Source organism: Lagenorhynchus albirostris, chromosome 17, assembly GCF_949774975.1.
Source record: "Lagenorhynchus albirostris chromosome 17, mLagAlb1.1, whole genome shotgun sequence".
Taxonomy (NCBI): Eukaryota; Metazoa; Chordata; class Mammalia; order Artiodactyla; family Delphinidae; genus Lagenorhynchus; species Lagenorhynchus albirostris.
In genome coordinates this window covers 30,496,014-30,510,972 of record NC_083111.1, presented here as the reverse complement: position 1 = coordinate 30,510,972, position 14,959 = coordinate 30,496,014, and the positions used below count along the sequence as shown (strand labels likewise).

The following is a 14,959-nucleotide window of genomic DNA, read 5'->3' as shown; positions in this document are numbered from 1 at the left end:
ATAAATCTTATGTGTCTTGCCCATAAGTGCTCAAAAAAGTGTTGGTAGGCAAATGGATCTATAAGCAAATAGAGCAAGGGATGAAGGAAAATTATATTGACACAATGAACATTAAGAATTTGAGTGAGGGCCCCAAGAGGGTAAGATGACAGGGGAATTAATGTAAGAGTGTTATGTCAAGGGAAACACTAGCAGAATTGTGGTAGAAAATTGTACTAAACTATGAATCAAAGACCATTAGTTTGAGTTTCAACTCTAACATTCAAGAAGAGCAAATGTGACTAAGACCTTACCTTTGAATAATATGATGCCCAATGCTTTATCACTGACTGAATTGCATGACCATATATACTATATCTATGTTAGGACCTCAGCATAAGTATGTTTTAATATGCAATATAAAAGATATTTGAGGGATTTTAGTGAAATAAGATTAAAATAATGTATGTATATAAATTTACTTTATAGCTACAAAGCACTACATGAAGAATAGGTATTGTTACATGAACAGGGTTATAACTACATCTTGGAGAACAAACCTGGTTTCTGAATATGTAGTGATCTTCCTTAAATCATATGTAGAGTGTGATCCCATTGTCCCTAGGATTTTAAATTATTCCTGGGTTAGCAAAATTTTAAAACTTTCTTTAAGTTATGGTTTATGCCATCTAAAATGCCATTTATTGTAAGATACATCATAAATTAATCTATCATTGAGGGGAAAACTCTGCCCAGTATGTTTTGACATAGTATTGAGGTGTGAAATACCTATAATAGAGATGTGAAATGTGAAAAAATATGTATCTTAGAATCCGTGAAATAAGGTATTTGATGATTTCTCTGTGAGAACTTTTCTTTATGATCAACTTCAGGAACCAGTAAATATATATGACTATTGTAAATCCCATTGAAATATTTACTTGAGAGAAGAGATCTGGAGCTTCTGAGTGCAATCTCAACCCCATTAACCATGCTATATTCATCGCAGCGTGTTCTGTGATACAGGAATATTCAAAAATAACTTAAAAGCAGATGTTTCCATGAAAGAAAATATACTTTAGCTTTGGTAGAACTTTTCACTCCCTACTTGTCTTCTTCAGAAAGATAGGCCTGGCTACCATTATTTCAGCTCAGTGCTTCTCCCTGAAGCTTTTCCTGATCTCTCTATCAAATCTGCCCTTATCTTCTATGTGATAAGAATCTATGACAAACACCTCTACAGTGTATTTTCCTGTCTGGATAAAATCTGCCTTGTGACTTATTATTGGGATACATCCTGAAACAATCTTTTTTTCTTTTCCATGTGAATACTGAAGATGGAAGAAGTGCTAATATTCCACATGTTACTTATCTGAGGTATCTGGGAATCTATAGCAAAACATTCTTTACGAGATCCCACAGCTCTGTAGATAAAGGATTCTCCATAGACCTGAAGCAAGAGAATATACAGAAAAGACTGGATATTTTTTCTCTTTTTCTGATTTAAGCTAAATGCCTAATCCCAAGATAATGCATTGTGTGTTACTTCACAAATCTCTTCGTGAAATGCTACCTTTAGCATATGTTAAGAGATGTTTAGTGGTGTGGGGGAGAAAATGTTGTCAAACATATTTGGTATGTGTAGAAGAAAGAATAGTGACTTTTGAAATGGAACAGAACTGGTTATGAGTCATTGTCCTCCAAGAATTCTCCTCTCTCAAATGGAGACAATGACAATTCTCTCATGAGTTTATAGTGAATAAACATTTGGTATAATGCATAGAGCATTATGCCTGCCCTAAAATAGGCAATATCACTGTGAACTCCCAATGGTTTCACCCCAGTTTTGTCAATCCTTTTGAACATTCAGACATAAAAATTTTGACTCTTAGAACATATAAGCAATAATGAGTGATCCAAAGTAGGGAGGTTCACAATTTTTTCCTTAGATGTCTAGTGGCTCTGTGAAAGTGGCCCAATGGCCACCTTGTGAAGGGATGAGAGCTCTGAGAGTTCTGACTCTTAGCAAGCTTTGCTTTTATCTGTTTATCCATCTATACACCAAGGACTCTAGTCAAGATTTGCCCTAAGGTCTACAGTCATATACCTAATTGCTTCATCAACAACTACTTTGTTGTTTAACAGGCATCTGATTTTAACACGCTTAAAATCAAACTCACAATTCCTCAAACCTCCTTAACTTACCTTTCCATGCTTCCTTATCTCACTGAATGGCAACATTATTCTTCTGGTTGTTCAGGCCCCAAATTCTTGAGTTATGCTCAACTTTGTTCTCTCACATACTGCATTCAATCCATTAGTAAGTTTTTTGGTTTTTTTCTTCAAAATAATATCCCAATCCCTTGAATCATCATCAGTTCTCCAGTACACATTCTAGCCCAAGGATTACTGAAATGACATCCTAACCAGTATCTCTTCTTCTACTTTACCTCCTTCAATCTGTTGAACTCATAGCAGCAGTGCGTTTCTTTCAAAAATAAGCCATATCTTGAAGGTCCTCTGCTCAAAATCTTCATTGGCTTCACATCTCTCTTAGAGGAAAACAAAAGGTTTTGCCATAGTTTAAGGGTCTATCTAATCACAGGTGCTGGTTCCCACTCTGACCTTGTCTCCCTTTTGCTAACTCTATTCTAGTCACTCTAGCCTCACTGTGGATGCTCAAGTGCTCCAGGCTTATGCCTGCCACAGAAACTTTTGATAACTAGTTACTTTACCTGGAATGTTATGCTCCCCAAAACTACAGAATGTTGCTTCTCACTTCTTTCTGCTCTGTGCTTAAACAACGGCTTATCAAAGACCTTGCTATCCAGTATTTTTTCCTGCTTTGTTTTCTTAATAGATCTTACCACCTCCTATGATAGTATGCACTTATTGACATTTTTTTTTTTTTGCCTGTAATCTCTACATATCCTAAAATATAAGATTGATAAGAGCTGGGGCATGTCTGTTTTGTCCAAGGTTGTATCACTGGCACCTACAGTAATGCTAGAAACACAGTAGGTACTCAATAAATATTTGTTAAATAAATGAATGGGTAAATGGATCAAGATTATGCTTATTTCAAATGATGTATTCTGGTGCCTAAGTAAGATTTTTAAAAATCATGAAAACCTCTGATTTCTACATAGGTTGGTGATACCCTTTTGAATTGTAACTATGCTCAGCTAGAGTTTTAAAATTAATTTTTAGCAGACTGAATAAATATAAAATAAAATATCCACTTTTAGCATATTCTAAAAAGGAAACAGAATAAATTGTGTACACTGTCTTTGCATGATTTAAATCAGTTCTTTAAATCACTAACAAGTACATAGGTAGCATGCAGCAAGGATTTAATGAATGCTAGCTAGCTGTTATTGTTTGTATACATAATTGTCTTTTCTATGCATGTGTTGTTGTTGTTTATTTATCCTTTTCAGGTATTGGAGATATAGTGAAGAAATGAAAACCATGGATCCTGGCTATCCCAAACCAATCACAGTCTGGAAAGGTATCCCCGAATCTCCTCAGGGAGCCTTTGTGCACAAAGAAAATGGTATGCAACATGTACATTATATATTTCATGAGCTTACTAAGTATTTGAATAATCTATCCTACTTGTTCACTATGCTAAATGATTAGAAAGTAACATACTAGGGCTATCTCATATTACATTTATATAAAATTTCCTTCATAGATTTATATTTAATATTATGCTCAAGATGTTTTTTTAACCTCAACCTATTTTAGTTTATAAGAAAAAAAAAGTAATTTTTAAAAATGAAGAGTGTTAATTCCTTTGAAGTAACCTCACCTATTTTCTACTAAAATTCATGTAAAGATAATAATAACAGACGTATGTGGGACAGGAGCTGGTCACAAAGAAGATATGTTATAAATGTGGGCTGAGGATTGTACAGCATGTTGAGGATTATAATTTTTCATGTGTACCTTTGGCTTATAGTGTCAGCAAACAAGAAAGATCCCAGCTCAATACAGTAAGGCTAGAGTAGATGTATGATTGATTAATAACAGAAACATATCACAGAACTGACTTGTTCTCCATCTCAGGATTCGGGATTCAGCCAGATCCTAAGGGAAGTTAGCCAAGCAATGGGTAATCAATACTTCTGTATCTGTTGGTAAAGTTTGAACATTTCTCTCCACATTCAGGGATTAGTAAGTAGAAATAAACCATAATAATAATAATTCAAAATAAAATTTATACACAATATTCCAGAACAAAGGAAAGTGACATCAAACTGAAATACAGAGAAAAAGAAAATACTCTCTCAGATGATTTATAATAAGAATGAGAAGAAAATAATACATTATGTGGGTCCTAAATAGCATGAAAAATCTATAACATATATGCAACAAGAACAAAATAAACATCACTTGCAAGAGGAAAATTCAATGCATCTTGGAGAGGAATATTGAAAAAAAATAATGAAGAAACAGGGGAAAATGAAAAATTGACACCACCCACTGAAAACAATGGCTGATCATCAGCAAATTGCCAGAGTTTAAGAAAGCTTTACACTGAGTACAAGCTTGAAGGAACTGACACCCAGGATGATAGCAATCAGAAAAATAAAACACAAACTGTGTTTTGACCATTGTTTTGACCATTGTTATATGTAATTTATACTACATTCTGTGTAAGGATATCCCACAAGTAAAACACTGTATGCTAAGTCAAAAAGAACCTTGAAGCCCTGATTATAGCACTTACTGGAATTATAGTTTTTTGTGTATTCTATTGGTTCAGAGAATTAAAGGACCAAGTTAATATATAGCCTGTATGTGACAAAAGCAGAAATCCACAGGAGAGGACAGATTGAGATGAAACATATCTGTCTGAGATAAAAAGGAAATCAATAAGAAAATAAAGTTACAATGCAGTCAAATTAGAGGCAGTAAAACCATATCAATATATGGCAAAAAACTCCACAAACTATGAAGATGCAGAAGACAAAGAAGTGAAAAAACATGAAAGATAATCACATGGAAAGCAGAAAACTGAGATGATCCCCTAAAATTAGAGCTGTCACTAAGAATCTAAGGGGGAGAGGAGATTTCTTGAGGTTAGATTAAAGGGGGTTGTTTCAGTCCAGATAAAACCAGCTCTAGCTTACCTTTACAGAAGTTCTACCACTGCTCTAGACTGCCCTCAATAAAAGTTATCACACACTATACAAAAATATCTGCAAAGAAAATTAAGCCATGACCTTACCAGTGATTAAGTATAGCAAATTTGATGAAATTTTTTTCAATTTCTTTCCTTTATTAATATTCTAAAATGAATATAACTTTTATAATAAAAATAACTTTTAAAATAAGTAATAATTATTTCAAAAGATTGAAAAAGTACACATAACCTTAATTCCTTAGCATATTAACTGTTTTTTTTTTTCCCTGTTTCTATTTGTAAGTCCATTAAAATTTGAGATTTGATTCAGGTTCTCTGGAAATAAATCATAATTATATAAAGATAACAAAAAAATCTTCTGGCTGCATCTTGCCCCATGATTTTTCATATTCTTGTCCATCTGAAAATAATATTTGTTTAGTATAAATGTTTTCCTTACATTCAGAATTTAATATTTTATTTTCACATGGCAAAGAATAACTTTGTAAAATACTGGCAAAAAAACAAAGAATGTTGGAAAAACCAGTGCTTACAAATGACAAAAAAATACAGATGAAACTTCAACACATCTATGTCTTCTGTACCTTACCTAGTCCAGCCCTTTCTTTGATATCCTTCAACATTGAGCTCACTTTTGATCTTTCAGGAATCCTTGAATATCCTTTTTGGTACACCATCCCTTGCCCTCAAAATCTCATATTACAACAATCCATTTATATGCCTGTTTGTTATCCCCTCTAGTGTAAACTCTCAAATGCAGGTACATAGTAACCATTCAATAAACATTAGTTGTTGAAATTAATTTTATCCCTTCCATTACTCTAGACCTTCACTCCCTGCATTGAAGGAGATCTCCTATTTGTTTGAAACCCTTGTTCTGTAGGGTAGTGATATTAATCAATCTGGAACGTCTTAGTCTAGATAGTCTACCAATAGCAAATTCTCTACTTTTAGTTCTCTATTCAAATCTCATGCTTGTGTTTTTTTACCTTGAATTCAAATTTTACACAACTTCTTCCCTTATGTTTTTTATAGAAGATCAAGTTCAATTTATTGAGTAAACACACTTATATTTATATAAATATAAATAAATTTATATACTCAAAGTAATTCCCTATAAGGATAAGTCCATGCATATGATACTTGATGGTCATAAAATCAGAGATGATAGAGCAATGAAATGTTTTCTCTAATTCTTCACCCTTCCACCAAGGTAGGAATTTCTTCCTAGGGATCTTCTCCTTATGGTAGTTTTCAAAAAAAAAAAGAATCCCAGAAGCTTAAAATTGAGCTATAGATTTTTGAAGGATGTTTTCATATTAAGGTGGAATATGCCTTCCTATAATACCTATTGATATTAATTCTGCCACCTTGGCCAATGAAATGTGAATATGTGGTGCAATTTACTGACTTCCCACCATCTATCAGTTGTGCTACATAAATTTGTTATCTAATTTAATTGTCCAACACAAATACCTCTTTACCTCACTTATAATTATTTATGAATGAGGAAAACAGCATCAGCTAGTTTAATTAACTTACTCATGATCATGAAAGTGGTGATATTATATGTCTACGGTTTGAAACTAGACCATTCTAGCCTCACTGAATTTCTCTAATGCACTCTCTCCAAAGAGGAAAAATTAAAACATCTTTTCCTACATTATACCATTAAGGTAATTGACAATCTGTCATGTCAGGCCAGATTTTTCATTTTGTCATATTAGATATATCTTAGGGTTTCTCAGAATATAGCTTCTAATCCATCATCATCCCAGCTTTCACCTGTAACCATCTTAATTTAACAATTTTCTTATTTTCATCTTTATTTTTAACCCCTGAAAATAGCTACAATAATCCAAATGATATTTAACTAATGCCATATATATATATATATATACATATGAATTATTTCTTCTTGCTTTTGACAGTGTTTTAAACAATGGCATGAGTTTTTAACTTATACTAAAATTGTAGTAAATAATCACTGCATTTACCCACCTTCAAATCTCTAAGTTACTTGCTGTCAAGCCCTGCCTCCTAGGTATTCTATATTCTCTCCTTAGAAAATGCAATTTTAAGGTTAATACAAGATTCTGCTTTAACACTGCTGCATTTTATTTTACTGATTATAGCTCCACTTTTAGCCTGTTAAAATAGTTTTACTCTTGATTCTGTTGGTGTATTAATTCTCTACCCCGACCCTCACTCTCTTTTAAAATCTACACGTGGGATTCAAACAAATATTATCACAAGACCCAGGTTATTCATTCACATTTGTTAAACATTAATTAACTTTTACTAATAAATATACAATAGTAGAAAAGAGAGAACACACAGGCACTGCCATGCAGGATCTTCTATGAAGTTATAACAAGGCAGCTATGGTAGACAATTTCTCCTTACATTTTAGGACTAAGCAATAGAACAGTCACCAGTGAAAACCAATCAAATACAAGGAAAAAAAAAGTCATCATATAATTCATTACAGCCTAACTGACTTCTACCTCAGAATTTCTCAAAAATGATACTTCAGTTGAGTTCATCTGAAGTTTCTGCTCTTAGTAAGCATAACATCTACAAGATTATAACATCAAAGTTACTCACAAAAGAAAAAAAATGAGTATATAAACATTTCTTCAACCCACTAATATTTCATAAATGGTTAAAAAATTATTGAATTAGATGAATTTTTCAGGATCAATGTTTGACAGATTTCTATTACCAAGATTTTAGGCTACTTCTTTTCAATTACTTTTATTCTCTTAACTCCTGCTGACTAGACTTCTTACCTCTAACAAGTGTATTCAGCCAACTATAATTCTACTGTATATGGAGTGTGTTAGTATAGAACTTGGCCTGCAGACATGATAAATATGAAAATGGAAACTTCTGAATTTTTATGTGATACCCAGTAGTTTCTTAGTAATTAGCTTTGACTAAACATTAAAGATGAGGACATTTCCAGCTGTTGGTTTCCAGTTTACAAATATAAGAAGTACATTCACCTGTCTGGAAGGTCTGTTTCATTCTAGATCAATGCCATTATTCAACTATAATCATCTAATGCACTTTATTTGGCAGGCCCTCGACGTTTGTTTATCCAAGCTTGTTGGGTAATTACGTTGGAGTTCATTAGCGTGATCAAATACCAACTTCCTGCATGCAGAAAAATTTGAATCTACATACACCTGTTTTCACTTGGCAAGTTGTTCTGATTGAAAAACTGCCCTTCAAAACTAAAAGCAATAGCTGATTTTCATGGCATTGAACAGAATGATTTCTAGAATGAAGTGACCTGAAGTGATGGTCTATCCTAGCTGAAAGTTTTTGAGAGATGTCAGAGTTTTTTGTTGTTATTGATTTAGGAGTGCTGTCTATCACCACCTGTGATGTTGAACCAAGGAGTATTTGTGAAAAGACAAAAATCTCTAAAGGACCTGGCCTTAGAAAAATCATTAAGATTCAGGCTCTAAAGCTAGACCAAGATTTAAATCCTTTTTTCAACATGACTAGGGCATATCATTTTATCTGAGCTTCAGTATCTTTGCCTGAAAAGTATAGGTAGCTAATTCTACCTGACAGAGTGTTTATGAGGATTAAAAGATGTCATTTACTAAGTTGTTTTTTTTTTTTGCGGTACGCGGGCCTCTCCTGTTGCAGAGCACAGGCTCCTGCATCGGCAGGTGGACTGTCAACCACTGCGCCACCAGGGAAGCCCCATTTACTAAGTTTTTAACACAGTGATTCTTCCATAATAAGTACTCAATAATGAAGGGGAAAAACCCTCATTTATGATTATTAACTCAAAAATAGGCATACTATTCAAAATTAGACATCTCCCAAAATATAGTTTTTAAGTAATTATAACATTAAAACATTTCTTATTTTCTTGAATTTTATCTCAAAGTCACAAAGAAACTTGACATGAAAGAGATATGGACAGAAAGAAAAACCTGGGCTTGCTCCCAGGAAAAAAAAACAAAAGTTAAGAGAATAGTTCTAAGAAAAACACATATTTATAGTTTAATTGTCACAAGTTTACAAATCTATTATCTGCATCCATAATGTTTTGGAACATAAATCATATGTGTTGCTAAGTTACTTGAGCCTTCTACATACTACCTCCTCCCCCATGAAATATATGTTAGTTGGAAGTATTAAAGATAGAATTATAGATTTATTTATACTCTATTCATCCTTTACTCTAAAAGGATTAACAATAGCTTTAGAATTTCTGTAAAATGTAGCTAGGTGATAAAAATTTAACATAAGCTAAGTAAATAAGAAAGTTAAAAAATGAGGACAAAAGAAGAGACAAAATGGGCATGACCTAGAGCTGAAAAAGGTTACTGCACAAAATACAATAAATACGTATTTATTAAAATTCTTAGCATACAAAGGAAATCACCTTTAGTTTCATGATTTATGATTTCTTGTGATTTCTTTTCCAAATGACAAAAACAAACTTGTTCCTTAGGAGGAGTACAACTATTCCTGATGCTAAGATGATTAGAAATTTCCTTTGAGGTGTTTCATGGAGACGCCTCCTTATGATATATTGCGCAATGTCCTCAATAGCTGCATGAGGGCAAACAGGGCTTCTGTTTATAAGGCTGTTTCGGCATCTTTCAATACAGGTTGATACTCTCACACTAATGTGTAATTCTGTACCAGCAATCCTATAAGCGAGCAACAGTATGAAGTTCTCTTTGCAGTGTAGACTAAGAGTAGATGTATAAAGCATGGTCTTTCAACAACTCTGTGCAAATATTATTTCTCTCTTTCAACTGAGCTTTCCCTAGGCATTTGAGGGTGCAGTTTCTGGAGGACAAGTGCCAGATCCATTTCAATAGACAGCTGATCTGGGAATAGTGTTTTCCTACAAAAATTGAGTGGCTTTAATGTACATCTTTTAAGTATCCTATTTAATTAAATTTCTATACATATACACTTTTACAAATAAGTGGTTCCTGTGTGTGTGTGTTTTCCCCCCACCAGGCTTTACGTATTTCTACAAAGGAAAGGAGTATTGGAAATTCAACAACCAGATACTCAAGGTAGAACCTGGATATCCCAGATCCATCCTCAAGGATTTTATGGGCTGTGATGGACCAACAGACAGAGATAAAGAAGGACACAGCCCACCAGATGATGTAGACATTGTCATCAAACTGGACAACACAGCCAGCACTGTGAAAGCCATAGCTATTGTCATTCCCTGCATCTTGGCCTTATGCCTCCTTGTATTGGTTTACACTGTGTTCCAGTTCAAGAGGAAAGGAACACCCCGCCACATACTGTACTGTAAACGCTCTATGCAAGAGTGGGTGTGATGTAGGGATTTTTCCTTTCTTTCTTTTCTAGGAGTTTGTGATAACTTGAGATTCAAGACAAGAGCTGTTATGCTGTTTCCTAGCTAGGAGCAGGCTTGTGGCAGCCTGATTTGGGGCTGACCTTTCAAACCCAGAGGGTTGCTGGTCCTGCACATGAATGGAAACGCACTCATGGGGAAGCTTCCATGATGCACAGTACCTGCCGTTCTTCAGTCCTTTGTCTTTTTTTGTCATTCAGTTCTAGGCCTTTCCTCTGCACGCTCAATGCCCAGTAAATTTTCAGGATTACCTAAAGAGGAAAAAGAAGAAAAGATTCTTCTTAAAGGTTTCTAATATGTTTTTTTCTGATGTCTGAGCCCATTTCTGGGGGAAAAAAGCAAAATGGAAAACCCACAAATTTTTGCTTTACAGCAAGGAAAAAGAAAAGGTTAAACAAAATACCCACAATTGAACGTTCAGGAAAGTGTGAAGACCCAAAACAGCTTTGTCTCCAAAGAAGATAGTTCTCTGACTGCTATGGACAGTCTCCTATGCTTCGTTTTTGTCAGGTGGGAGACCTGGAATACACATGCAGGACTTTAGACTGTTGGGACAGCCATTTTCCAACAAACAAGGGGCCAAAATATCTGCAATATTGTAACAGCCTTAATACTACATCCATTTTTCATTTTATACAGCTGTTCTCAGCTATGTTCTCAATGTTTCATCACATTTATATTCACAGCTATATTCAAATGGGACATTTTAATTGTTTTGAAGTGTTTCTAAACCCCTTCCTGCCACCTTACCCCTACATCATTGTGATAATCTCCCCAAGTTGTATTAGGCCACTGCCCCAGGCCTTCCATGGGTCTGTCAGGAATATTCATTATAAGTGGAGCAAAAAGCAGTATGTCTTTAAAGTGGTTTAAAGTGACAGTTATTTTATAAGGATATGTGACACTAGTAATACATTGGTGTAACCCTTTGAGAACTATCAAATCAGCTTTCAGAGTCTTATGATCTGGTAAATTATTGAACTGGGCAATGGTAAAAACAGGCACAGGTTTAAGAAGTTCAGGTTTTTAAAACAGATATCCTATAACCCCATGTAATTTTTAGTTGATTCACACTACTACATAAATGCATTTATAACAAACAGAAATGATGTTACTTGCCAAAAATTTTCTGGCAAATAAAAAGGTATTTTATTAAATATCTTGTAAGAGTGAAATTTTATTTGAACAACTGATTATAACAGCCTGTCTTTTTTGTTGTTGTTGTTAGGCACAACACACAACACAATTTCTGTTTTAAAATCCATTGCATGAAAACTCAATTTGCCGTGGAAGACGCCGCTAGCATTGCCATCTAAAGAATGAATTAAAATGATGACTCTGAGATTGCATGAATATCCTCCAGTGTATTAGCTATCTATCGCATGTCAACCATAGTTCTCAAAGGGTTAGTGTGGCTTCTGGCATTTAGCCGTCCATTTGATAGCTGACAGAGCCAAGAGACCACCAAAGCATTTCATTGTTGAGTGTAATTTGTCCTAACAGCAGTATTGTCATTTTCAGGTGACCTGCAGAGCAGGTTTGTATCAATATTTTTTTCCTAGAGAAAAGTCAGCAACTGACAGACCTCTTAATTGATTTTTAGGCGCTGCTTCTTGCAGTGAAAGGCTTTACAGCCACTGGGCTGTGAACTTATTAGAGATGGTCAGAACGAATGCACCCCATGAGTCAGACATTGGCTTTGTGTGAAAGCCAGCTTTTGAGGGGATTAGCTTTTGAAACAATGAACAGCTTGCCTTGAAGTTGATTATTGATCTGTTGACTGTCATTAACAAAAACTTAAACATTGTCTTCTGTGAAAATTTTCCTTGAAGAGTCCTGTTCTATGTCTTTGCCCTTTGACCTTTAACTTGCAAACTGGCACAAACAGAGGAAGTCTTGTGTTGCTTCTCCATTGGAGTGTTAATTGTTCTCTAAAAACCTAGTAAGCATGAGCTGTTTCCTTAGAGTGGAGAGAGGAGTGTTGATGGTGGATCTGCAGATGGACACTTTGCTCTTTACACGCACACTTTAAAAATGCCGTATAGGTAGAAGTGACTTTTAATTTTCCTTTAATATAATTTCAAGTCTAAATTCATCATTTTAGTACAAATATAGAACTATGGGGAGAAAAAAAACTCAAAATACTTGAAAGGCCAGTGTGGCTTTTATATAAAGCAGGAATTTTATACTAGTGAAAATTTCTTACTCATTTGCTAATAATACACATTTCCAGATGATTTTAATGAGTGTAGGTATACATTCTTATTTGGAAATGGTTGGTTTGGCTGCCTTGAATTTGTATTTATACTCAACATAGCATGAAAATTAGAATGCCTCTCAGTTAAACTACATGTTTATGTTTTGGTTGGGGAAAATATTTTGTAATCATGGAGGGCATGTTGCAAATCCTTGCAGATTGTTATTTCTTACAACCTGAACATAAAGTAAGGCTAAGAAAAAAGGATAGTTAAAAAAAGTAATGGCTAATGGTTTTACAGCAAAACATTATGCAATGCAGACTGTATTTTGACAAGATGTTGGAGATTATGTGTGTGAAGGCCAAGAAAGCAAGGGGAGAGGACAAAAATTAGCCCTGTAGCTTTATTTCAGTGCTTCCATTCTAGACAATGCTGGTATTATAAAGAGTCGCTTCTACTGAGCATGGAGCGAGAACTATATACATAAGCTCATTTATACAATGTTTGCCTGTGGGAGGGTTTAATCTTTTTAGGGCCTGATGCCAAGAAAAAAGAAAGACTGGAAATTGTATTTTGCTGAAGATTGAAATGAGTAACCATGTCATTTGGGGACATATGTAAATCATTGAGGAATTCCATCAACCTGCACCGAAAATTGATTTTTTTTTTCCTCTAAAATGAGAAAGAAACTAAAGAAGCAATCTTTTGCCTCTTTACTCATTTGTCACAATATCCTGATTCATCAGAAGACTATAAATATATAAGGGCTAGAAAATAACGATAGCATTAAGAAGGGAAAGACTCTGTCATTATGCTTGAATTCTGGAAATGTCATAGATAAGTGTTGGGCCATATTTTCCTCAATATGAGATGAGATTTATGTGATAAGAAAAGGCATATATGGTTTCTCTTGTTTATTAGAACATTTAAATTTTCAGGTTGTGAGACTACAAGAGATAAGAAAATATTAAGTACAGCATAATCACAAACATTGGGATTCTATTTGCCTATTTTATGCCAGGCACTTTGTATGGTTACTACTTCTCTTCCACTTGGGGTTTGGGGAAAAAATGTCAATCCTAATGGAATAGTGAAAGGGAGAGTGACTAATTGGTCTAGCACATAAGAATAGTGATTCAAGAACAAGGTGAATAATAAATAAAACAATATAATGTACAAGTTCAGTATCAATAGAGATAAACAACATATCAAATATTTTTCAACATTCTATCACTGATAGCATGGAAAGTTCAGACCTAGGGTTTCCTAAATTGAAATGAAAACACATTCACAATGACAAAAAATAATTCACCTTCTGTTTCATTATTTCTCATTACTTTAAATATAAATGTAAACAAGGTAATGTTTCTTACATAAATTAACTATATTATAGTTTTAGCCAAATATTATTTTTCTATATATTATTAACTGGACTGAATGAAGTATTAAACAGCCAATCAGTCTGTGTTCTCTACAAAGCAGTTAAGCCACATCAGATCTGTGGAAGAGGTTGTGAATTTAACTACTGACCTGTTTCAGAACAAAGTGTCTTCTGACATGGCATCAGAACAGGTGAATACAGATGCTCTTTACAATCGCAAAGGTAACGTGCATAAATTAGAGAACATTATATGATACTAGCAAAGACAACTTCTGTTATAAATCAGAGGGCAAGACTTTTCTGAATCAGATGTAATAAATTACTAAGTAATAATTTACAAAAAATAATTACTGAGTAATAAAGGATAGAGACTGATTTACTGAAACAAGCAAGTGTTACTTTTACTATTCAGATTGCTTGTAATCTTTTTCTATTGACATATAATTTGTGTGTTTCATATACTAGATACTTGTTTTTATTCACTTTCTGTGGGTGATTTAAAAAACACAATGTGGTGGATGAGGACATTGCCCAACTTCACTGGTATTTCCAATACATGGATGATGTGTATATATGGGATCCTAGGGAAACTAATATAATACTTTCCACTTCTACATATTATGCTGTTATCTCTAGTATGCTACAAATACACACTCACACTTTGTGGATCTTATAGTAGAATAAGCAATGTGGCCATATTGACTAAATTCAGTGTGCTACCGGAAAAGGAATGGATGTTATAATCAAATAGACTGAGTTAACACAAAATTCATTAAAATAATCCTTTTCTTTTTAAGTTTTGGAATTATTTCCAAAAACTAATAAAGGCAGTAGCTTACTGATAGTATTGAGTCTGTGAGACTGTAACATATACT

The 14,959-nt window shown here is 34.0% G+C and overlaps 1 protein-coding gene across 1 annotated transcript in view; it reads left to right on the top strand.

Annotated features, from left to right (window-relative positions):
• Positions 1–10,467, top strand: part of MMP16 (matrix metallopeptidase 16) — a 347,698-nt gene extending 337,231 nt beyond the window's left edge. The window contains exons 9-10 of the mRNA XM_060127594.1: positions 3,420–3,535; positions 10,133–10,467. Of these exons, the coding sequence (XP_059983577.1) occupies positions 3,420–3,535; positions 10,133–10,467 (451 nt within the window). The remainder of the gene's footprint in view (positions 1–3,419; positions 3,536–10,132) is intronic.
• Positions 10,468–14,959: the final 4,492 nt, after the last annotated feature.